Below are 27,191 nucleotides of genomic sequence, written 5' to 3' on the forward strand. Positions count from 1 at the left end.
CATCTTGGTCATAACTAAAGAAGTGCTGTATCAGCTTATTTGAATTCAGAATTATTCGTATAGCAACTTTTACCAACGGTATCTGAATCCACATTTAGTTTCAATCCCAAAAGTGACTAATACATTTTCAGATTGGAAAATTGTAATTTTGTTTTTGTTTGAGGCACCACATTTTTCTGGCAATGCCTGGTTTGGTTCATTTATGTTGATAAAGAGTTTTGCAGACAGACACACACACAATCATATTCGTACTATAACTAAATGTTCAACACTTTTTTAAGTTACACGTATTTTAGTAGTACGATTCAGTTGCACATGCCAATGTTCCTGAACAAATGAGTGACAAAGGAACAAATGAACTGAGAAAATGCTATATCCCTTCCCAACTTTACTGGCAATGGAATAAAAAGGAGACACATGTTTTGAAAACAATAAACATGATGAAAGAAATAAACAAACCGACAAGCTCTAAAGTAAGAATTCCATTCTCCTTGAAGTCCAACCATTTCTGTGTGACAGTTCTGTCAGATGTACCGTCAGATGGACCAACTGATTGAGGACCATTGTCAGCCTCTTCATTTGGTAGGCTAGGTTTAGCATTGATGAGGAGTTTCAGGGCATCAATCAGCCACTTTGGATCCAACACAATATTCTCTCGCAATACTTCAATGCTGAAAAATAACATTATATCAGAGGACTGGAATTAGGTAATGACTCGTTTATAAGGTATAATCTAAGTAATGACCCTTTTATGTGGTTTAATCTAAGTAACGATTCGTTTATGTAGTATAATCTAAGCAATGACTCTTTTATGTGGCATAATCTAAGTAATGACTATTTTATGTGGTATGATCTAAATAATTACTCTTTTATGTGGTATAATCTAAGTAATGACTCTTTTATGTGTTGCAATCTAAGTAATGACTCTTTACTATGGTTTAATCTAAGTAACGACTCATTTATGTGGTATAATCTAAGTAATGACTCTTTTATGTGGCATAATCTAAGGAATGACTATTTTATGTGGTATAATCTAAATAATGACTTTTTATGTGGCATAATCTAAGTAATGACTCAATTGTGTGGTATGATCTGAGTAATGACTATTTTATGTGGTAGAATCTAAGTAATGACTCTCGGGTGGTGTAATGTAAGTAATGACTCTTGTGTGGTATAATCTAAGGCTCATATTTAGGTCTCGTAGTCTTCTGAGCTGATTCTGTGTTTGCCCTCTTGTTCTTACTTTGCATTTTTTCAAATGGAGAACAACCAACCAAAACAACAACAAAATCACTGTACATACAGACCCACCCAATCATAAATACATACATACATATATACAATCTAATCCTCAATGATGACATCCTCACATTGTGATTTCACACTGTGACAAACAGACTGAAAGATTCGTGTGCTTTTACAATAGTATGATCTGTGTACAAATATTTTCAATTAATGACAACTTCTAAATGTAAAATTCAACAAAGTACTATCCTCCATGACAAAATTCAAGAAAGTACTATAATGCATGTCATACAAAAACAAAAACTCATCCATGAAGTTTGCTACCTGTTATATGGAAATCACAAGTTTTATGCAGAAACCAAAACGGCAAGGTGTTTATCATACCACAAATTAATGCCATTGGCAATGTTTGGTAACTCTTGACAGTGGAAACTTGTGTTACTGGATGGAAACTGTGTTACTTTTACAGTTACAGTAACCATGAACGTTGTTACTTTATACCCAAATCAACAGGTTTCTTCCTTATACTCAGCGCAAGCATTGAGAAAGTTTAGTAACTGCAGATGGTGAACAACTCATCTTACTGTGCAGATGTTTTAGAATGTTAGTACTTGTAGTTCCACAAAAACATAGCAGACCAAGCACACTTAAAGAACTGTTGATGAAATGGGCATTACCGTCGACTGTTCTTATAAAATGAAGTTTTAATAAAGCCAACAAACGGACAAAGCTGGTCTGATATTGCCCAACAAATTCACCAATGTATTGAAACTATACAGAGGAAGAAAAGTTGGAAGGATGAAGATACTGCATCACCTGTTTATGTTGGTGAAAACTCTCTGGTCTTTCTAAAGACACACACACACACACACACACACACACACACACACACACACATATATATATATATATATATATATATATATATATATATATATATATATATATATATATATATATATATATATATATATAATGTGTGTGTGACTCTCTAGGTCTGAAAATATACAACAGAAAGGAAGTGTAACCAACAATTTAAGTAAAACTCAACAGAAAATTAATTTCTTTAAAATGCAAAGTGAAAGTAAACAACACAGTATTGTAAATTTAATTCCCAAAAATCCTATGTCCTATCACAAATACAAGGATGTAGAACATACCTAAGGGTATCCAATAGTCTTGAACATCTCAATATACCTTTAGTCTTTACTGACTTGATATGTCAATAGCCTTGAATGTCTTGACATGCAATCCAGAATCAAATAATTTTCAAAAGTCCCAAGTATTGCATTAATTCAAAGTCAACAAGCACTTTAATTCCAATGAATAATTGAAAAAGATAATTCCTCTCAAAATATTTTTAATCAGTACAACTGTAAATTCAATTGATTCCCACAGACTGATCAAAAAACAGGAATGGAAATTGGTTTTTAACTCCACTATTTCTGCCCATCTTCATTTGACAAATTATGCAACAGAATACAATGGAATTCCAATGGAAACTTCCACTAACTCATAAACAAAGCTAGGCCTTGTACTCAAATTCTAGTAAATAGCCAGATTACAAAATACAGTCATGACAAGGCAAAATTTCCATGGACAACCCACAATCATGAACTAAATTTGCTGTGCATAAAAAAGATGTCATTTCTACAACTATTACTGTCCCGTGAATTTCTTCTTGCAAATGGAACAAGATCCTGTTTTATTTATTTAAAAACTATTCAAAGTCCTACCTTGATAGTATATACACCCAAGTGATATTACAAAAAAGGGGAGTTAATATGTGCAGTCAGCATCAGCATGGATCCATTGATCTGTACCAAGCCCCACCCTGGGACCTAGTCCTCAGAGATATAACTAAGAAAATTATAGAAGTCATTGCAATCCCATCCCAGCTGCAGTGGAATAGTGAACAAATCATGGGACTTCTAAATGGAAGTTTGTGGATTTGATTCCCAAAAGTTGATTTACTAAAATATTTATCTGTATCCTTTCTTAAGGTCGGTGTATTTCTTTAGGGTTATGTTTTCTCCTGCTTTTACAGCAATGAATCTGCAGCTATTTCAAGAAGAAAAAAACAAAGCATTTTCATCTTTTATTTCTTAAATGCTTTCTTCTTTCTTCTTATATAGAAGTACATGTTAAATCATGCTCTCTTGTCTATATAGAAGTATATGTTAAATCATGCCCTCTTGTCTATATGAAGGTACATGTTAAATCATGCTCTCTTGTCTATATAGAAGTACATGTTAAATCATGCCCTCTTGTCTATATGAAGGTACATGTTAAATCATGTCTTTTTGTCTATATGAAGGTACATGTTAAATCATGCCCTCTTGTCTACATAGAGGTACATGTTAAACCATGCCCTCTTGTCTATATAGAAGTACATGTTAAATCATGCTCTCTTGTCTATATAGAAGTACATGTTAAATCATGCCCTCTTGTCTATATGAAGGTACATGTTAAATCATGTCTTTTTGTCTATATGAAGGTACATGTTAAATCATGCCCTCTTGTCTACATAGAGGTACATGTTAAACCATGCCCTCTTGTCTATATAGAAGTACATGTTAAATCATGCTCTCTTGTCTATATAGAAGTACATGTTAAATCATGCCCTCTTGTCTATATGAAGGTACATGTTAAATCATGTCTTATTGTCTATATGAAGGTACATGTTAAATCATGCCCTCTTGTCTACATAGAGGTACATGTTAAACCATGCCCTCTTGTCTATATAGAAGTACATGTTAAATCATGCTCTCTTGTCTATATAGAAGTACATGTTAAATCATGCCCTCTTGTCTATATGAAGGTACATGTTAAATCATGCCCTCTTGTCTATATAGAAGTACATGTTAAATCATGCCCTCTTGTCTACATAGAGGTACATGTTAAATCATGCCCTCTTGTCTATATAGAAGCACATGTTAAATCATGTCATCCTGTCTACATAGAGGTACATGTTAAACCATGCAATATTCTCAAAATCAACTAGTTTTCTAAACATTAACAAATCATTTAATTATTGAAGTTTAAATGAAGTAAAGATGTGAGAGGAATTTAAAATATTTTGAAGTGAATACAAAATAATTCTGAAAATGTTCTATCAAAGTCCCAAAGAATGAAAAGTAGTGTATACATTTCAGAACCAGAAATGTACTGGTCCACCAAGAATCGTGTCGTAAACTGCTTTGAATAATTCACAATAGTTCCAGAATAACTATATTATAGTTCAATGAGCACTTTCTATTTCCACTGAATAATCCAAGGAATGTCTTTCCCCTCAAATAGTATGTAAATACAACATAAAACACGCCTGCAGACTTGATGTTACAACAACTCTCCTTATATACAACTTCAAAAGTCTATTACAATTATATTTCACAAATTCGCAATATATCCCATGAGACAGATCTTACTAGTCAATCTATTTCAAAATACCTATTCAAGTGACCTAACTCATCCAATATTAATTAATTCTTCTAAGATACCACCTGACTGACATGTCTGATGGAGAAAAAGCACAAAACTTATAATTATATTATTAGTAGTTGTCAAGACATACTTAAACACCCATTTATAGATCCTATTCAAATGTACGCCCTTTAATGTCTTAAAATAGACCATAGGCACTTGCGAAACCCAGCTACAGGTAATTGCAATTTACAGCAATTAATAAAAATTACAAAACTGAAACAAACTCATGTACCAGTAGTTACAAAAGTTCCAGATATACATAACAGGTATTATTTACAAAAACTTAAAATACAATTATATTAGGATGCATTCAGTAAAATGTGACCAAACTGTTTTCCAATGAGTTTATGAAAAAATACATTTGAAAGCCTTTTACACCGGCATGTTCTTTCCCCAAACATTGGTTCCAGCATATCGGAGATGTTGAAAATAGCAACTGCCAATGAAGTCATATGATAAATGATGGAAGTAGGACCATTACATAGCTCATCTGGTCCCATGGCCAGGTGAGCTAAACATGTACTGAATAAAAATTTAAAAAAAAATAGGCACATGTATGCTACATGCTTAACCTGTACAAAGTTTGATGGAAAATACATTGAATGGTTTTAAGAGTTATATGCTTGAAATCATCTCCACCTGCTTGTTACATCATGTCAGTGGGATATAAACTATGCACCAATCATCAGGATGCTGTTTTAGTTTGAAATTTCAAATTTAACTGAGTTTTCCGACATCTGCACCACCCCAATAACTGGTGAATTCACATCATGGAGCAGATGAGAATCACATTTTGTATTATAGAAAATTCTAATGAATCAGCTAATTGCTTAACAGTTAAAAATAATGATCAAAATTGGTAAAGGAAAGCTTACCTCTCATTTTCGCGCTGTTATTGCACATTAGTTTGGAATCAGCACCATGAAATTTATATTTTAGTGAAATGTCATGATTATAATTTTTGGTTAAAAATATTTTCCCCCAAAAAAACCACAAATATGAAAAGTATTTTCCAGCAATCATTTATGTACAAAACTAAAACTGGATGTAAAGGCATGACAATCTAAATATTTTATCTACATGTTACATATATGTCTAAAAAATTTCATTTTTCTACCTCAGGTACTGTTTGCTTAATAACTGTGTCAATCAATGTCTCAAAATATTTTAAAATGTGTAAGCAAATTGAAAATTGCCAATTTAAAATGGACTAAAAAGTCTAATCAAGTTACTAGGATATTAACACATATATGCTTACAAAATTCCATTGGTTCTACTCACATGGATTTCATTGAACCGAGCTTTTTTAAGAAAGATGTTTTCCTTTCCTTTTTGGTAAAAGGTCTTTACACCAAAAGATACAAAACACTGTAAAACAGTTGCAGAAATGGCTTTAAACTGTTAAAACTGTCATATCATTTACATTCCAGTAGGGTAAAATGTGTGAAATTGAAAGTCTTAAAATTTATATAGTTGCATTGTGTCATGTTTAACCCGACCCAGAGTAGCCCAGTTGAAACATGTATAATCAAAGTAATTCTGACAAGCCATTGTTTGATGTCAAACATTGCCGAAGGCTAGCACTAATCCGTTACGTAAGATTGTTGTGGCTAGAGTTGAAGAGCCGGACATAGGAGTTGCGAGGCCGCCCGATAGCCAATTATCACCTAGGTGTCGAAATGTTTCCAAGATCAAAAGAAGTTGCCTGAAGAAGTGGGAGTGTCTTAACTTCTTTCCCTGCAAACAGACAGACAGGTTGAACTGGCCGCTAAGATGATTGGACAGGGGCACGGCGCCACCCAATCAGAATCGAAATAGGGGAGAGACCTTGATTTGGGTAGAATGATATCCCCGCGTCTTCCGGCAAGAGTTAGTTCGCTGAGAGAAATTACCCAGAGTGGAGGTTAGCGTAACTCCGAATAGCCATTCGTTATTGACGGGAAAATCTTAGAGCGGGAAATTCTAAGTACAGAAAGCTACAAATAAGGAAGCTTTGAGGGACAGACCAGTTATAGTTTGGTCCCGTAGTCTCAGATAGAGAGACGGAGGAAAAGAGAAGAAATGAGAGAACTCAGGAAAAGTTGAAATCTAGGAGCGAATTGGAGGAGGAGATAGTAGAGACGGAGGAAAGGAGAAGAAAGGGGAGAAGTCAGGAGAAGTTGAAGTCTGGGAGCGAAATTGTAGGAGGAGATAGTAGAGAGGGAAACGGAGACAAAGGAGGAGTTAGAGGAGTGGAAAGAAGGAAGGAATCAGCGGGAAAGAAATAGATGAGTAGATGCAAGGACAGGGGGAAAATCGAACTCACACTGTAAATCACGGGATGAATTAGGTTGTCACTTGGTCGAGGGAAAGACGAGTGATTGGAAGTTATCGTTTTAAATTGTCACATTTATTAAATTGTTATTGATTGAATTTCATCTTAGTGTTCTCTATAATTTAACCATCGGCATTGCTAACTGGGGGCTCAGAGCTGTAAAACTACCTCGTCACTAATTTAACTTTCTAACCTCACGAGCCAGGGTGGAACTTTCATCATAATTTAATTAAATTATATTGGAAGAACCCCACCCCAATACGTGCAAACGTCACACATTGGGGCGGGGGTGGCTGGGTGGGGGGCTTTTACTAAACGATGGATTCCAGGTAGATGTATGAAAGTATAGACTGACATTAAAGAAAGATATATCCTTTCTGCTATCACAGAGGGGTTATAAAACTAATTATATCTGTTGTTAAAAAAGTATTTCATTGAGGCCCACTGTGATGACATAGAACTCCTTGTGATGTTAAGTTAACAAACTACTTTTAAAGGTGCGCTTGTTCTTAATATGACAAAATAGGGTTCAATGCTTAAATCAGAACAGTTGAGTCCATTAATGATGATTTAAAAAATCGTTGTACTGTTGAAATCTGCTAATGCAAACAATACTTCCTTTATATGGTTGATAAATAATCAGCAAGGTATAATGAAATAACATTGGCAGTTTTTGTTAACTTACAGGAAAACATTCTGAAATGTTCAGCAGTGTTATTTAATGTATCAAAGACAAAGAATATGTTAAAGTAGGAAGTTTATAAAGTAAACCTAGACCTTAATTATCTCAAGTACATATAAAAAGCTGCAGTTGCAAACCCCAATTAACTCACTGGCTTATTGTTTGATCCCTCATTTTGATGTAATATTTGTTCTTGCTTTCTTGTTTTTGTTTTGTTTTGTCTTTCCTCTGCACAGCATAGACTCTATTCAATTCAATATGAACTGATGTCCAATACACATAATTGTTGCCTTTCCTTGGATTTTTCGCCCAATAATCTGAAATATATTTCATGTTACAATTCTGTGCTAGGCTGACTGTTGGATTTTTTCATGATACTGATTGTTCCTTTCACCTTCAGTATATTTTCATTTCTTGGACACTATTTTTAAAAAATGCTACAAGCAACAGCTTGATTACACACGTATCTTGTATGAAAAGCATGGGTAGATCAAAAGCATATAAGTTGATCCTGACCAATTCTACTGAATCTTAAATGAAATCTAGATCCAGCGCTTAGATCACATCAAGCAAATATCTGGATTTGACCATGACATTTGTATTTTTTGGCCATTATTCCCGAAGTCCATAATTCAAAGTCTATTTAAGTAAGACAAGGTCAAACTGTAAGGGTTGACAGGTTTGGACCAGTAACTTGTCCACACTTAATTTGCAACATAATAGAGCCATCATTTTAACAAAGTATCATGACATTCTTGCATACAAGACTGCTACATGTCGTATATCCTCACCTAAAGTAGATCATTGCATCCAAGTCTGCTACCTGCCTTATAATCTCACCTGAAGTAGATAATAGCATACAAGTCTGCTACCTGTCTTATAATTGTCTTATAATCTCACCTGAAGTAAATGACTGTTCCTGTTTCATGTAGATATCTAAGAAAAAGATCCAGTTCTTCAATTTCTTTTATCTGGACATTTGCTTTCTTGTTTAAATCTTCCACGGCACTGCGTGAAATCACCTGCAATTACAAGTTGACAAAGCCCTTAATTTCATTACTTTATAAATAACATATTTAAAATGCTATTTTGTAACAGTTGTATTACATGATATAATTACAATATAGCAAGACAGGCGTACTCTAATTTGACCTCGGCAATATACAGGTACAGTAGAACTTTCATTATCTGGCACCTGATAAACCATCAGTCTCTGTTAACTGTCAGGGCATTGTACATCAAAATACTAAAAACAGGTACATGTACATATGTACATCTTATGATCTTTTGATGACCCAGTCTACTGTCTAATACTTTTAATGTACACATTCTATTATAAGTTTAATCTCATATTCGTCATGGTCTTGGTTCCGCACCCTGATGGATAATTGAAGTTCTAATGTTGATGTAGATATCCTAATTTTACCTTGCTAATATTCAAGTGAACTTACATCATCAATCAACAACTGAATGCATACACTACAGGTTACATTGATGATTGTGCCAATACCCAAGAGAACTTACAATTATATATGGCCTGTTTATGTGTCATGCATCCTGTAACCATTAACAACTTCATGTGTCTGCAACATGGTACACTGATGACCTTGCCAATAACAAAGTGAACTTATGACTTGTATAGATCACTCAGTCATCCTGCATCCAAGGGAGCTTGTGGTTTGTCTAGATCACTCAGTCATCCTGCATCCAAGTAAGCTTATGGCCTGTCTAGATCTCTCAGTCATCTTGCATTCAAGTGAGTTTATGGCTTGTCTTAATCACCCAGTCATCCTGCATCCAAGGAAACGTATAAAATATCTAGATCACTCAGTCATCTGGCATCCAAGTAAGCTTATGGTTTGTCGAGATCACTCAGTCATACTGCATCCATGTAAGCTTATGACTTGTCTAGATCACTCAGTTATCCTGCACCCAAATACTCTTACGGCTTGTCTAGATTACTCGGCCATCCTGCATCCAAGTAAGCTTATGGTTTGCCTAGATCACTCAGTCATCCTGCATCTAAGTAAACTTATGCTTGTTTAGATCACTCAGTCATCCTGCATCCATGTAAGCTTTTGGCTTGTCATGATCACGCAGCCATCCTGCATCCAAGTCAGCTTTTGGCTTGTCTAGATCACTCATTCATCATGCATCCAATTAAGATTATGCCTTGCCAAGATCACTCAGTCATCCTGTATCCGCGTAAACTTATGGCTTGTCTAGATCTCTCAGTCAATCCTACATAAAGTAAGCTTATAGCTTGCCTAGATCACTCAATCATCCTGTATCCAAGTAATCTTATGGCTTTTCCAGATCACTCAGGCATCCTGCATCCAAGTAAGCTTATGGCTTGTCTAAATCAGTCATTCTGCATCCAACGTGAGCTTATGCTTGTCTAGATCACTCAGTCATCCTGCATCCAAACAAGCTTATGGCTGGTCTAGATCGCTCAGTCATCCTGCATCCGTGTGAGCTTATAGCTTGTCTAGATCACTCAGTCATCTTGCATCCAAGTAAGCTTATAGCTTGTCAAGATCAATCAGTCATCCTGCATCCAAGAAAGCTTATAGCTTGTCTAGATCGCTCAGTCATCCTGCATCCAAGTAAGATTATAGCTTGTCTAGATCACTCAGTCATCCTGCATCCAAGTTAGCTGATGGCTGGTCTAGATCACTCAGTCATCCTGCATCCAAGTGAGCTTATGGTTTGTCTAATTCATTCATCATCCTGCATCCAGTGAGCTTATGGCTTGTCTAAATCACTCAGTCATTCTGCATCCAGTGTGAGCTTATGCTTGTCTAGATCACTCAGTCATCCTCCATCAAAGTGAGCTTGTGGTCTGTCTAGATCACTCGGTCATCATGCATCCATGTGAACTCAAGGGTTTTGCTTGGTTACCTATGTCATGTGTCATGTGTTGTACTTCCATCAATAATTGCATGTGCTATAGAATACAGTGCCATTGGCATTCACCAACAACCAGTATATGCTACAGGCCACAAAGTCAAGCATTCAGCAACAACATATGTATGCAACAGACTACAGTGTCAAGCATTTGGTAGCAACAACGTTTGTATGCTACAGACTACAGTGTTAGGCATTTGGAAGCAACATCTGTATGCTACAGACTAATGTGTCAGGCATTTGGCAGCAACAACATCTGTATGCTACAGTCTACAGTGTCAGGCATCTGGCAGCAACAACATCTGTATGCTACAGACTACAGTGTCAGGCATTCGACAGCAACAACATTTGTATGCTACAGGTTACAATGATGGCCTTGCCAATATCCAAGTGAGCTCATGGCTTGTCTAGATCATCTCAGTTATGTATCATACATCCTGCATTCAAGTGAGGTTATGGATTTGGCTAGGTTAAATTAGTCATGTATCATGTATCTTACATATGTAAAACAATGCATATGCTAAATGCAAGTGTCAGGCATCCAGCAACAACAGCATGTGTTAACTACAGCCTAGTTTTAGGCATTCATCAACAACAGCATGCATATACTGTAGTCACGTGTCAGGCATCCAGCAACAACATCATGTGTTAAATACAGCCTAGTTTTAGGCATTCATCAACAACAGCATGCATATACTGTAGTCACGTGTCAGGCATCCAGCAACAACAGCATGTGTTAAATACAACCTAGTTTTAGGCATTCATCAACAACAGCATGCATATACTGAAGTCAAGTGTCAGGTATCCAACAACAACAAGATGTGTCTGGTTACCGTTAGATACCCATCAACAACATGTGGATCTTTTAGACTACAGTGTTTGGCATCCATCAACAGCTGCATGTGTATGCTAAAAGTTACATTGATGACCTTGCCAATATTCATGTGAACTTGTGGCTTTGTTTTATCACCTCATTCACATCTAATTCATCCTGCATACATCAATAACTGCATGTACATACTATATGTTGCACTGACAAAAATGTGAAATTTGCTATACTGGTCTATATATTAGAAAGGCTACAAGAGAATGTGATATTACTGAATTTTTATATTATCGAACTGTATGAAGATGCCAACATTTGAACTATGACTGATGATTTTATAGACTGTACTCACAGATCTGATACCAAAATCTAAGAAAAAGTCAACAGTACTGGGTACGCGATGATCTTTATGATCAGTTACCTAGGTACACGATCAAAGGGAAATAATATTAAATGTGAACCTGAACTGCTTTGTTGTAAGTTCATACCTGCCAATCCAGAGAGATATAAGCATCATTATTACTATATATTAGGTGCCATAATTTACAGAAAATTATATGAAAAACATAGATTTATTTCTGCTACTTACCTGGATATGCAGTTATTTTAAATTCTTGTCATAAATTGGCTACATCCATGTTGATTAGCACGAGAATACAGACACAAAACAAAATGATAAATTATTTATACACAACATTCACCTTAATTATTCCTAACTTAGTTTAACTTGCACTGAAAGGTCATAAATTCAAGTGCACAAATTCTGAATGCTCTATTGTATCATTGCAGTCTTCCGCTTAAAAATCATTTAAAGCACTATTGATTTGTCCTTTTCCTGACGCAACATGTTCTTCAGTTTGACAAAATCCTTCTCTAACATTTTTAGTCATATAACATTCACGAGTCATCATCAATAAATCCCGTTTCACTTGTTCATATTTGCACCATATTTTTTTCAATAAAGACTGGTCCGCTATATAAATGTTTATCAAACTATAATGAATCTGCAACATATTGCTTCAAATTAAAAAAAAAAAATCTGTTTTCTGCAAAACACGCAATGTAAAGTTACTATACATAGAAAATAAGGAAACTAATGAGACGATGTAGCAGACAAAAGCTGGTCCAATAAAAACTTTGCAGTTGAAATATTAATATCATATGCTGAGAATTCCAATTTCATGTGTTGAATTAAATTACTTGTCCTTAAAGTTCTATTTCATTTTCGAAGTCAAGGTTTTAGATTGTGTTGTTTGAATTACACAGCAGCGGTTGAAATTTCAATGTTATATGTTTGAGAATACTTAATTCACTTGTTGAATTAAACTGTGTTAAAAGTTCCATTTTATATGTCAACTACTGAGATTTCATATATTCAATTACACAGTGTTTGCTGAAACTTCAATATCTAATGTTGTGTTTTTAGATTGTATATGTTGAATTACACAGCGGTGGTTGGACCTTTCATTGTGCTTGTCAGAATTGCAATTTTTAGATAGTGAAATGGTATGTTGTGTGTCAAAACTTACATTACATAATGAGAATAGCCCCCTTAACAATTCAAAATAATGTCAAGTTGCAAGATGTATCATTCGTGTGTTCACTTGTAAGGCGTCAGTACCTTTATTGCATTTACAGTTTGAAAGTTACCATTCATAGGTTAAGAATTGCCATGGATTTCCTCGCTAGAGTTAACTCTTGTAAAACAGCATCTATTATGTTTAAACAAGGAGGCTGCTTGTCGTTTCTATTATCATAATTTGCGTAAATACGAGTACATTTCTGCTAAAAGTATTGATCTTGCTCGTATTATGACAAACAGTAGTAATTTACTGCATGCCATAATTCTATCTAATTTAATGACATTAAAAATCTTGAATTTACGCTGATAAAATGACAGGGCGGTTAAGCTTTAACCCTAATTTCAGTGACATTCTAACGAATCTAGCAGCCGACACGAATATATTTTTATATGTTTTTATGAGGATTAGTATTCAGTGTAGAATTCAAATATTTGTCCATGTTAATAAAGTTATACAACAATTTTTTTAAAAAAGAACTTGTTTTGTATTCTTTTGATTGACCCTCTCCTTGCAATGTTCTCGTTGGACCAGATTTGATGAAATTTTTAAAACATCATCGATTGATATCAAAGTTTAAATTAAATGCTGTGTACTTCAACAGGTAAAATCTAAATACTTGATCTATCAAATGAACTTTCAACACAAACAGTTAGATTCGACATGTGAACTTGTAATTCTAGACATATGACATTGAAATTTCAACCACTGCTGCACCATTCAGCACATAAAATCTAAATTCTCGAACCTGATAATGGAATTTTAAGGATACGCAATTTAATTCAACATCTGAAATTGGAATTTGTGACATATGACATTATCATTTCAACTGCCACATTCTCATTAGACCAGCTATTATCTGCTATGGCGCCTCATAGAGACTGGTTAACGTACATAGCCAAATGGTCACACACGTAGACAATATGAAGATCAGTAAATGGAGGTCAACGATGTCTGCTAATGATGGCACTGTTTATCAAAAACATAATCTTTCATGGGTCATGGGTTTCATTGCTCTTAACCATTAGATAAGGAAAAACAGATTATCCATAACAAAATTCACATTTTCACATTTAATTTTTTGTTTTTTTCATTGAAGCAATTACTAGACAGCTAAGCCTTTCAAGTCACTCAACATATTGGACTCATGGGATACAAATTTCTTGAGCAATAAAATAAATACAAAGTCAAACCCAAAGGGCCCTATGATCCATTGGTTTCATAGAGATGGAAAATACTGATACATGTAATCTTGCATTCATATGTGTACCTTCACTCCAGCATCCCTGAGCTTCATCAGCTGCTGTTCCAGAAGAAACCAACGAGTGGGAATCTGCTCCCCCCAGTATGGTTGCTGTGATGCCACCTCTACAATTTTTCTCTTCAACTCCTCCAATTTGCTGTCAACAACTGTGTTGTCAATGGCAAAGTCCTCATCAACCAAATGAACTATGGTACGTTTGTCTCTTAGATAAGAGTGGATTTCCTTTAAGTATCTCTGACCATGTTCATGACGATAATACTAGAAATGGAAAGACAATTCACACTAAGTATGAGACAACCAATCTCAGTCATTAGAACAACAGATATCATCATTTATATACTGTATTTATACAATGATACACTCTTGGCTGGTAGAAAGTCATTTTGTCAAAATATTTACATTAATTGTATTGTCTGATGGACTCGTTATCTCATTACTTAAATACTAAAATGTCATCATAATAAACTGTTACTGTTTATACACTCTTTCTTAATATTAGTTTCAAAACTTGTTTGGATAGTTGGACTGCGCCTAAAAATTGTTCCTTGCTGCAGAGTGATGGCTCTGAAATAGTTGATTGGGATTTTGTAGCCAATGGAAAGTAGACAAAGGAGGAAGTATGTTCAGGTCTTATGTCACGTATTTAGTCTCGAATAAACAGTAAAACAAGAATAAGCGAAAACTACAAGCTTTTTGAGAAAAAAATATAATTTATTTTCCTGGACAAATTCTGTAAAAATGACAAAATATGAACTTACGATTTTATAGAATCAAATCAAACAATAATCAACGAATAAAATTTTTGAAGTCCTAATAACAAAATGTTCTAATGATTTCAAGTTCGAGTCCCGACAAAGAATCCAAGATGGAAGATGATGACGTATGCTGTAATCTGTAGTACTGAAGTCTACAGTTCCTTTTTGAAACAAGAATCATCATTCTGGTTTTGGGTAGATGAATACATTTTTATAAAAGCTGTCCTTATTCAACAATTTCATATGAGCACACATATTTTCCAGAAAAATAACAGAATTAATCCTTTTGAATCCAACTAATTTGAAATAACTCCAATCCAAGTAGTCTGAAATAACTCAAACAGCACAACATACAACTTCGTGTAACAGCCCAACTTCTACTGAGAATAACTCTCCAAAACAAAGGTTATATTGTCTTCTAAAACGTAACAACAGGTCACATGATCATGTTCTAGAAGCTCATAGAAATGAGGTACTTGTTACAGATCACGTACACCCAGTGTGGCCCTGACGAAAACCAATCATTTTACTCTGAGAAGTAAAATTTTTAAAAAAATCTAAAACATCTTAAACATGTAGTCCCATCATGACCTGGACAACAACCAATCATTTTAAAATACAAATAGTGAATAAATTTACATTACCATAGCATGCAATGAAAAATACTTTTTTTAAAAACTGACAAACAATTAAATTGAAAGAAATATATATTAAATCAGATATAATTAAATCAAATATACATAACAGAGGTGATACTGTATCCATGTCGGGACCATAGGTCATTGTTAAAAATCCTGTCCCATTCAAGAGAGATGAAATGGAGTCTTTCCCTTAATATATGGATCTGTGCTAATGGGAGTGTTAACTTGATGTAGTTTTGTTAGACTGAGACGCCATTATGGAGAAAAACACATAATCTCTGTTTCTTTGCCTTCTGCTCACTTTTATTTGGGAGAAAATTATTTTTCACTGGCTGTAGATTTAATAGGACTGCTTCTCTGTGACCTTTGTCTCAGATGCATCCTTGTGAAAGTTTTGTTGTTGATTTCCCTGAAATCTATCCACTGTAGATAAGAATGTCTAGGGGACTGTTCTTCTTGGTGTCCTGTTTGTGCATTTGTCAACTTGACCATTAAAGAGAAGATTAGATGATACATTGTGCAAGCATAGCCTAGTCTACAAGCTGCAGATGAATGAAGATAAAACTGAGGCCATTCTGATCACAACACAAAGACTTTCTCATTCACATCCTTTACCTCAAACAATAAATATCAGCAATGCCAACATTAAATTCACACAATCAGTACGAAACCTAGGTGTTACTCTGGACAGTACTCTCACACTGCACCAACATGTCATGAACATATGCAAGGCTGCATATCTTGAGCTGAGACGCCTCAGCTCAATTCACAAATATCTTTCAGTTGATGCCACTAAAACACTTGTGTTCATTAGTACTTTCAAGACTGGACTATTGTAACTCAGTTCTGTCTGGTTCATCTCAATATCTGCTCCAGAAACTTCAAAAAGTTAAAAACACAGCTGCTCGGATCATATTTAGAGTACCACGATCAGAGCACACCTTCCCGCTGCTCTGTACCCTACACTGGCTATCCATTCGATCCAGAATCAAACACAAAATTTGTTCTCTGTGCTATGTTTCACTGTCGGACTCTAGTCCAAGATACCTATCTGACCTCACCCATGTGTATACACCAGCAAAATACTTACGCTCCACTTCTGACAATTGTATACTCATTATTCCCAATATGAAAACAAAGTCATAAGGACAGCATTCTTTTGCATACCAGGGCCCAGCAACGTGAAATGAATTGCCCACTGAACTTAGACACAAAGACAGTGATCACATTCAAGAGGGCTCTCAAAACTCACTTATTTCGACTGCAATAACAAACTTAAAGACCTAATAATGTTTCCTACCTTAAATATTCTCAGCATGTCTTTTTTAATGTTTTCTAATTTCATGGTGTTTGTTTTTGTAATCATATCATTATATGTTTTTTATCTTATAGGTGTTTTCTAATGTTGTAAAGCGCTTAGAGCTTCTAAAGATTAGGCGCTATACAAAGTCCTCATTATTATTATTATGGTAATCTTTCAAACAGGAGGAGATCATGAGCACTGCAACTTGCCCCACCAGTTGTAAGTTAGTAACTGCTGTTAATGCACTGGCTAGGGTATGTTGGGTAGCTCTGTTTAAGAAATGGACATGCATGTCTTGTGGAATTCAGGGCGGAGATTGATAAACATTTTCACCCTGTTGAAAGATTGCCATACCAGATCCAACAGAGATTCCACAGCCACTACATTGTGCACCAACTATTATATCATTAAAGGACTTCCGATTTATGCACACAGAGCATGACTTTATCATCCAAAATGCTGTGGTGTCTTGGTTCATTGCAATGGTATCCCTATGAAAAACAGAAGTGACTCACTTGTAGAATCATCGACTACACTTGATGGGAAGGCATCTTTGGAATAAAAAGTGTTGGCTGATGCTTGATTCCTGCCACTGATGTTGTAATGAGTCCCAAAGTTCTGTAACTCTGTCAGACTGGAAGTAGTCTGAAAATCAGTTCTTCCTGACATGCAAAATCAGACATCCAAAATGTAAGTTGTGCACATTTTGCAGATGCTTACATGCAAGAGAAATGGACATAAACGGTTTGAAATGAAAATAGGCATGCTGTTAGAGAACAAATGCATGGTGTGAAGTAGGAACAAGTCACCAGAAAAAGCGAATAGCACTATGGAAGAAAATTTGGGTACAGCACGATCCCAAGGAAGAAAGCAAGGCACAGCACCATCCAAGGAAGAAAGGCAAGACACAACACCATCCCAAAGAAGAAAGTCAAGGCACAGCACCATCCTAAGAATAAAGGCAAGGCACAGCACCATCCTAAGAATAAAGGCAAGGCACAATGCCATCCCAAAGAAGAAAGGCAGGGAACAGCACCATCCTAAGAATAAAGGCAAGGCACAGCATCATCCTAAGAATAAAGGTAAGGCACATCACCATCCCAAGGAATAAAGGCAAGGCACATCACCATCCTAAGAATAAAGGCAAGCACATCACCATCCCAAGGAATAAAGGTAAGGCACATCACCATCCTAAAGATAAGGCACATCACCATCCTAAGAATTAAGGCAAAGGACAGCGCCATCCCAAGGAATAAAGGTAAGGCACATCACCATCCTAAGAATAAAGGCAAGCACATTACCATCCCAAGGAATAAAAGTAAGGCACATCACCATCCTAAGAATTAAGGCAAGGGACAGCGCCATCCCAAGGAATAAAGGTAAGGCACATCACCATCCTAAGAATAAAGGCAAGGCACATTACCATCCCAAGGAATAAAGGTATGGCACATCACCATCCTAAGAATAAATATAAGACATATCACCATTCTAAGAATAATGGCAAAAGACAGCGCCATCCCAAAGAATAAAGGTAAGGCACTTCACCATCCTAAGAACAAAGGCAAGGCACAGCGCCATCCCAAAGAAATAAAGGTAAGGCACAGCACCATCCCAAGGAAGAAAGGCAAGGCACAGCATCATCCTAAGAATGGTCTGTAGGAAACATTAAAAATTTAGTGATGTAGGGATGTAAGTGGTAATTTATGTATGGACACTGACAGAATCCCAAGATCTATGCATAGAATATGGCTAAGAAAAAAATAAAAGCGAAAACCAATTTACCATTTGAGCTTGCACATCATACATGATGGGATTTCTTGGACCTGGGTTGTTAACACCAGGGAAAACAGGCCTGACAATGTGACCTGCAAAAGTGCTATCCTGTCTCTGCAGTTTCCGAAAATAAAAAAGCAATTGTTTATATAAAATATACCCCATCTCCCTGGCATTCCACTACATCAGTTACAATAAAGATGAATCCATAATCAGCTATTCTGAAATATTATTGTTGCTTTGGGTTTAATTCTACTTTTCAACAAATGACAGATTATACATGTCAGCCAGTATACCGGTAATTGGTGGAGGAAGAATGTAGGAAAACACCAGTACTAACTGACCTACTGTAAGCTTCTGGCAAGCTGTTCCTCAAAGTCATATATGCAAACCTCGAAACTTGATTCCACATGGACCGAGATAAGATGGCAGTGATCGCTAAAGATGAGCACTTTAGACCACTTGGCCACCCAGGTTCGCTTCTTTTGAAATAAAGTGCTGGCCAACATGCATATATTCTGAGATCCCTAAAAAATGCAGATAATGTATTACTGATACTGGCTGTTAACTTTAGAATGTGTATTGGTACACCAAAAGTATCGATGCAGCGATATGTATCAATGAATTGCTTCATCCATAACACCCAATTTCATACTTGCACATCTTTGTATGATAAAATAAAAACAGTTACACAAAGCTTCAACCATTCATCTCCATCTAAAATGACAATATGGAAAGGTAAGATTGACAGATAATTCAAGATCACAGCCCTATCACTGACCATGAAGACAAGATCCCCAATGCTGGGTCTATCATAAAAACTAATAAGAGGGAATATTCCCCTCCATCTGAAAAATGGGAGAATTACCTGATCATGTGGAGTGGATTGAATGAAGAAAAAAAATACAGGTATAGCTTGCAAATATGATGAGCAAATATGACACATTCAGTAGTTTTTCTCACAATCATTCATTCTAGACTAAAGCATCATAGATGGAATAGACCACATCCAACTCCTATGAGACACAGATTGTGTTCTTTGTGTGATGTACTCAAGAAGAATATCACTTTAATATTGATTGTGTGCTGTACTCAAAGATGAATATCACTTTATCATTGATTGTGTCCTTTGTGTGATGTACTCAAAGATGAATATCACTTTAACATTGATTGTGTCCTTTGTGTGGTGTACTCAAAGAAGAATATCACTTTAACATTGATTGTGTCCTTTGTGTGATGTACTCAAGAAGAATATCACTTTAACATTGTGTCCTTTGTGTGATGTATTCAAAGATGAATATCACTTTTTCATTGATTGTGTCCTTTGTGTGATGTACTCAAAGATGAATATCACTTTATCACTGTGTCCTTTGTGTGATGTACTCAAAGATGAATATCACTTTATCACTGTGTCCTTTGTGTGATGTACTCAAAGATGAATATCATCTTTATCATTGTGTCCTTTGTGTGATGTACTCAAAGATGAATATCATCTTTATCATTGATTGTGTCCTTTGTGTGATGTACTCAAAGATGAATATCACTTTAACATTGATTGTGTCCTTTGTGTGGTGTACTCAAAGAAGAATATCACTTTAACATTGATTGTGTCCTTTGTGTGATGTACTCAAGAAGAATATCACTTTAACATTGTGTCCTTTGTGTGATGTATTCAAAGATGAATATCACTTTTTCATTGATTGTGTCCTTTGTGTGATGTACTTAAAGATGAATATCACTTTATCACTGTGTCCTTTGTGTGATGTACTCAAAGATGAATATCATCTTTATCATTGATTGTGTCCTTTGTGTGATGTACTCAAAGATGAATATCATCTTTATCATTGATTGTGTCCTTTGTGTGATGTACTCAAAGATGAATATCACTTTAACATTGTGTCCTTTGTGTGATGTATTCAAAGATGAATATCATCTTTATCATTGATTGTGTCCTTTGTGTGATGTACTCAAAGAAGAATATCATCTTTATCATTGATTGTGTCCTTTGTGTGATGTACTCAAAGAAGAATATCACTTTAACATTGATTGTGTCCTTTGTGTGATGTACTCAAGAAGAATATCACTTTAACATTGTGTCCTTTGTGTGATGTATTCAAAGATGAATATCACTTTTTCATTGATTGTGTCCTTTGTGTGATGTACTTAAAGATGAATATCACTTTATCACTGTGTCCTTTGTGTGATGTACTCAAAGATGAATATCATCTTTATCATTGATTGTGTCCTTTGTGTGATGTACTTAAAGATGAATATCACTTTAACATTGTGTCCTTTGTGTGATGTATTCAAAGATGAATATCACTTTTTCATTGATTGTGTCGTTTGTGTGATGTACTCAGAGATGAATATCACTTTATCACTGTGTCCTTTGTGTGATGTACTCAAAGATGAATATCATCTTTATCATTGATTGTGTCCTTTGTGTGATGTACTTAAAGATGAATATCACTTTATGAATTCTCTGCTTTAATTAAATCCATAGATTGTTACTGCTGGGTTTGGTCAAGTCTGTACAATTTCACTAAATTAAATCCTTAGATTGTTACATTTGGGTATGGTTAAGTCTGTACAAGTTCACGGAACTAAATCCATAGATTGTTACCTTTGGGTTTGGTCAAGTCTGTACAAGTTCAACGAATTAAATCTATAGATTGTTACGTTTGGGTTTGGTCAAGTCTGTACAATTTCACTGAATTAAATCCATAGATTGTTAACTTTGGGTTTGGTCAAGTCTGTACAATTTCACTGAATCATCAAACTGTCAGCATAGTCATGGTATCAGAAATCTCGGTAATTTTATATTCAGAGCATTTATCTTAAGGCCAGATTCAATCACTGCAAGTGAAATATCAACTAATATATCGTATAGTTATCTAGGATTTATATGCTCAGACCATTTCTAAACATTCCATGTTTTAGCATATGTTATCATATCATCTAACAATCATAGTCCTTTTCTGGAGATGATTCTTCAGAGGATTTTAACAGTATCTGAGAAAAAAAACCATGTTGATATGACCATCCATTCAGGAAAAGCAGTGATAAGCTTTTCAGAAATAACAATATGGTTACCATACTAGATGTCAGAACATCACCTTTCTCATTAAGGTCCAACTAGACCATGTAAGATATACATGTAAGGTTTCCCGGCTGTACTTTTTCCATCGTATACTCTGGAAAACGATGGAAAAACATGGAAAACCCTGGAAAACGATGGAAAAATGAAATATTCTGCAGAATTTAGCATGGAAACCCTGGACATTGTGCATGGAAAATGCTGGACATGCCTGGAAAATGCTGGACATTTTGGACTTTGAAATTTTTCAGCATGGAAAACCCTGGAAAACGATGGACATTTTGGACTTTGATTTTTTTCAGCATGGAAAATGCTGGAAAATGATGGACATTTTGGACTCTGATTTTTTTCCAGCATTTTTTGGATAAATTTCTGCATGGAAAACCCTGGAAAAGGATGGACAGTTTGGACTTAGAATTTTTTGGATAAATTTCAGCATGGAAAACCCTGGAAAAGGACTTAGTCAATTTTCAAGATTGGTACTAAGAATTATTTTAATTACCTAAAGAAAGAGCAATCGTGACTATACTGTGGTGTAACACAGATTTTTTAACTTGAAACTAAACTATTATTTCAAACCTATGATAAATATATACTGAGAAATAGAGGACACAAGTCAAATAAACAAACTAAACCATACACACACACACACTTGACCCCTGCTTTAAAAAGACAAGCCACAAGTGTTGAAGTAGTACATCATTTATTGTATGTACCACATATGTAATTAAATGTTCATTATCAAAAGAACATCACTATACAAAAATGTTGGTGTAACACAAACTATACATGTATGAAAAGATATCCTGAAAAATTAGTTAAATCCTGACCAGAAAATATCTGGTGCATATAAAATCATAAATATGTCCAAATCTGTTCACCACATGAGCTTGACACTACAGTGTAAAAGTATGAAATTCTGCTGTGCAATGGTGAGAGCCAGTTTAGTCCTTTTCATGATGACGGGGGAGAACAGTACCATAAATGGCAGTTCCAATTTCAACAACAATAACAGGTTCTCGAAGACACTCGATCCTATTTTTGATGACGAAAGGAAGTCTTCTTTCTTGTCAGAGCCAACTTCATTCCAAAGAGATGTTTGCTCATAATTATTAGTTATGTACACCCGTACAGCCCCCAGTTTTACACATTTCTTCTTTATCGGAGTACAATTTTTTGCAGATCTCACAATAAAATTGTATTTGAGATACTCCTTACTGAATTCACATTTTTCCTTCAAATCTTTGACAACTGTCAATCCTGTGTTTGTTGAAGGAAGATGCAACTGAATTACGTCCAAAAAGTCACATATTTAGCATCTGACAAATTATGTCTTGTTGGCAAAGCCCCAAGGACAATAACATGTTCAGACTTTGTGATTTCACTACAATATATATCTTGTTATGGGGCTATGACATAAAGTGGGGGATCTGTGACATGGGATGGGTAAGACTCAGAGTTGCTTCATTCACCTGATGATACTGTTCATAGTCTGAACTTGATTAAAACTCTATACTTTCTTCTGAGTCAGATGAAAAACTCATTTCACTGTCACCATATCTAGTTGGTTCATCTGTTGATATTCTCATTATATTTGAAGAGTTAGTATTACGTACAGTCACCAATTTCATAATCTCCAAGACCAACAGAACTGGATTCACCTAGATCAACAACACTGTAATGAGAAATACAAATTTTAGTGAACATGTATAATTCATATTAAAATCTTAACATTCAAACATTATTGTTTTGTTGTGGGAATTGAATATGTACAGTTAATATTACACTGTTACAGTAGTTTAGTTCGACAAATCCATTGTTAATGCATGCATCATTTAAACATGGGTAATGCAAACATGATACACAATGAATGCATGTAAATGACAAGTAATTGATACACAATAATATATTCAATCATACAAAGTACATGTGATACAACATACACTTTATAAATTTACGTGATGTTTTCAGAAAAACAACTCAAGTTTCATAACGTTTTAGGGCATTATAAGAAAAATGAAAGTAAAAATTATATTTAACATTTTAAATAATTAAAAACTGAAGTATGACAATGCATAACAATAAATTATTATATCTTGTTCTGCAAGAATCATTACTGATCAGATATTTCCTGGAATTTCTGTAATTGGCTGATTTGGTTGTATATGGTGTACATTGTGCATATATTGTGTATGGTGTGTTGGATAACCCATACAGAGTGAATGTTCTGTTCAAACACGCACATTGAATATTCTGTCTGTAAATACTGAATGATTTCACCATATACTCAGATTCTGTTGAACTCTGAAAATTCCATTTAGTGTTGTATAGTGAAATTTGTTTATTCCTTAAATTATTGATATGGTAATGAAACTGTGTTTAAGATATGAGCCATGTTAAGCTGTGAATGTACTAGGTAAGAACAAATGTATAAAGAATAATGCTTATCTTCACACAAATAAACAATGTTGTGGGAGACAGCTGCAGACATTATTTAAAATGTAAAAAAACTCTCTATTACTCCTGGAATTACCCTTGTTTTCTCTTCCTCCAGTACATGGTGCTTTTAGGAATGGACTTTGTGGAATTAACTTCAAACTGATTATATATTTTGTCCTGAACGCAAGTACCTGTAATACACAAACAGCATTAAAACGTTTACAGACTGTACAGTCAGACTGAATAAAACATTAACATATCGTTCAAAAATCATCTTCATGGTAAAACTTGTGTAAATTTTAATCTTGCTAAGATTAATATGAAATTTTTCAAAATTTCTTTTTCCAGGGCTTAAGTTACTTAAGTTATGATTTTACTTATATATGTAGCAGTCTGAAAATTTAGCAGTAACCTAAAGACCTTTTTGGACTAGATCTACAAATACTCAAGAAATTCACAACTTTATCGTAATACCAGAGCAGTCCCTGTTTGGGCTTACATGCATCACTGGAGTTAACATTTCCAAGACTGACAATTACAAGGTTATGGCTGTTAAAATAAAATTGCACAAAGTAGGTTGCTTTGAAAGTTATATATATATATTGAAAAACAAAAATACCTACTCTAATTTTAAAACTGGTGCAAGAGGAAACTTGTTTTTGACCTTGTATATCTTTTCACATTTATTGAAATACTTGCTTACAATTTAATTACCAGTCATACATATATAGTGTTGGGCGGTTAATCATATAGTCAGTTTATACTTGGGCAAACGAGATAAAGTCAGGACTCCGTTTATTTCATACTCACCTATAATATTTGGGTGTCCAATTTGTGTTGTCTTTCCATTTGTGTTCCACACCTCGACACGATATTGCCTCTTGGTCATAAACTTTGTCTTCTAAAACCACTTTACTGTAAACCGATCATTCCCCAACATATCCAAATCACGGTGTTGGTATCCGATGATACATATTAACTCTTTAGATAAATCATAAATCAAAAGAGAACAAAATGTCTGATTTTTCTGTCAAGTATTCGCCTTCATGTATCGGAGTCACGTTTTTGTCACGCAGAAATAGCCAAGGTTGTTCCGTATGATGATGGCTGATGAAGCTGACTATGATGGGATATAAAATTATGAACTTATTTTTTTTAACCAATTACTACATTGAAAAAGCCGCCATATTTCGATTTCATGCGTTAGAACCAAATTTTCTGTAAAAAGAAAAAAAAGAAAGAAAAAAAAAACGTTTCTGTAAATTTTGGTTCCAAATTTGGCACCGTAAAACACTTTGGATAACCAGTCTAGAATTTGGGCGCAAATTTTCGATTGGAGTGTCATTGAAATTGTACAATATAAAATATCCCAAGATTTTAAGATGACCACTGAACCAGAAATATCCCTGGTTATATGGGTGAATCATCGTTCAGGGAGGCATAATCTGTATGGCTGATGTACACTCGCCACGAAAAGAAATGAAGGAATATCGCACGGGAGAGAAAGTGATGGCGGTTTATCGTGGATTCAAGGGATACCATGAGTGCATTATTGTGAAAATTGCAGGTAAGTCATTACTCAGTCCAAATGTAGCAAAATTATTTGCACGGCCGCCAAGTACCTTAGCTGCAAAAGACTTCGTGTGACGTAAATTTACGGAAAGCTATTACGAAATATATTCTATGGAACAATTTCTTTTTTTTATGCTGTTTGAAGACTGATAAATTAAACGTCAAACTTGTAAGGATATTGAAAGGTATGTGTTATGTTTTAAGCTTTGTTTACATAATTGGCAACATTTTTTACTTATCCTAATGCACAATGACCAGTCATCTCATGGCTGTCTTTCAAAAAGTTGGTACATGCCGGCCTTGCGAATATACATTTCCAAATTGTAAATTTCACTTTAAATTTTATTCAGCCATGATATTATTAAATATCTGACTGGTATTTGTATTTTTTACATTTTCGTTCTTATTTTCCAGACAATGTGCTATTTGTAACAATAAGTTATATTTGTTTTAATCAATTTTAGACTCTGACTCAGAAATATATCGGTAGATCTCTTTTCCAATTAATCTTCAATTCAGATTATGGCTTGTTTTTTTCTATCCAATTTATATAAAGCCATTTCAGTAATATTTAATAGTAACTTACTGTATAATTAATAAGAATGTACAGTTGTAAACTGTTGGAAATGATTTTTATTTTCCTCACTTGAAATTTACAATTTGTTGTCTGCATCTACATCACTAAGTCATCTGAATTTGATAATTTATAAAACTAATTGCTGCCTACATCAATATCAGAGCCTTTACCTAAGTTATTGAATCTTTCGTAGTTGTGATTCTAATCGTGAAAACTTCGTAAGTACTGAATGAAATCCGCGACCTCCATTTTGGAGAGTGGAGATTATGACCCAGTTACTTTAAATAGCAGATATCGACCAGGGCATAAACAGTGACCACGTGATCTGATGTAATTGTCATTCACAGAAATGAATGTAGTATCTAAATGGGGGTTTTCCCCGAAGGTGGCGCTATGAAAACCGGCTTAAAATGGCTGATGTTTACAGTAGGCGTCAAAAGGTGCTTCCACGTGAATGAAGTAGAGGCGTCAAAAGATGCTTGCATGAGGTAAAGGGTTAATGCTGAGCACCAGGCGAGGCAGCTAATAGTACCATTTTTTTAATAAGTCTTTGGTATGACTCGGTTAAGGGTTCAAACCTGTGACCTCTCACACCCGTAGCAGGCGCTCTAACTACTTAGACTTAGACCACAGGGGCAGTTAGGTAGCCAGTTTAATTTGTGATGGAAACCACAGGTTTTTAAGCCTATTAAGTTAGTCATCAAGCCAAGTGCCTCATTACATTTACCAA

General features: G+C 35.0%; 1 protein-coding gene across 1 annotated transcript in view; it reads right to left on the minus strand.

Annotated features, from left to right (window-relative positions):
• The window catches only part of LOC149784490 (uncharacterized), a 200,423-nt gene that overhangs the window by 49,247 nt on the left and 123,985 nt on the right, over positions 1-27,191 (minus strand). Inside the window, exons 7-9 of the mRNA XM_089932578.1 lie at positions 14,311-14,562; positions 8,628-8,749; positions 460-671 (exon numbers count right to left, since the gene is read on the minus strand). Coding sequence (XP_089788704.1) covers positions 460-671; positions 8,628-8,749; positions 14,311-14,562 — 586 coding nt within the window. The remainder of the gene's footprint in view (positions 1-459; positions 672-8,627; positions 8,750-14,310; positions 14,563-27,191) is intronic.

Source organism: Sinohyriopsis cumingii, chromosome 14 (genome assembly GCF_028554795.1).
Source record: "Sinohyriopsis cumingii isolate HCF-2022 chromosome 14, ASM2855479v2, whole genome shotgun sequence".
Lineage (NCBI taxonomy): Eukaryota > Metazoa > Mollusca > Bivalvia > Unionida > Unionidae > Sinohyriopsis > Sinohyriopsis cumingii.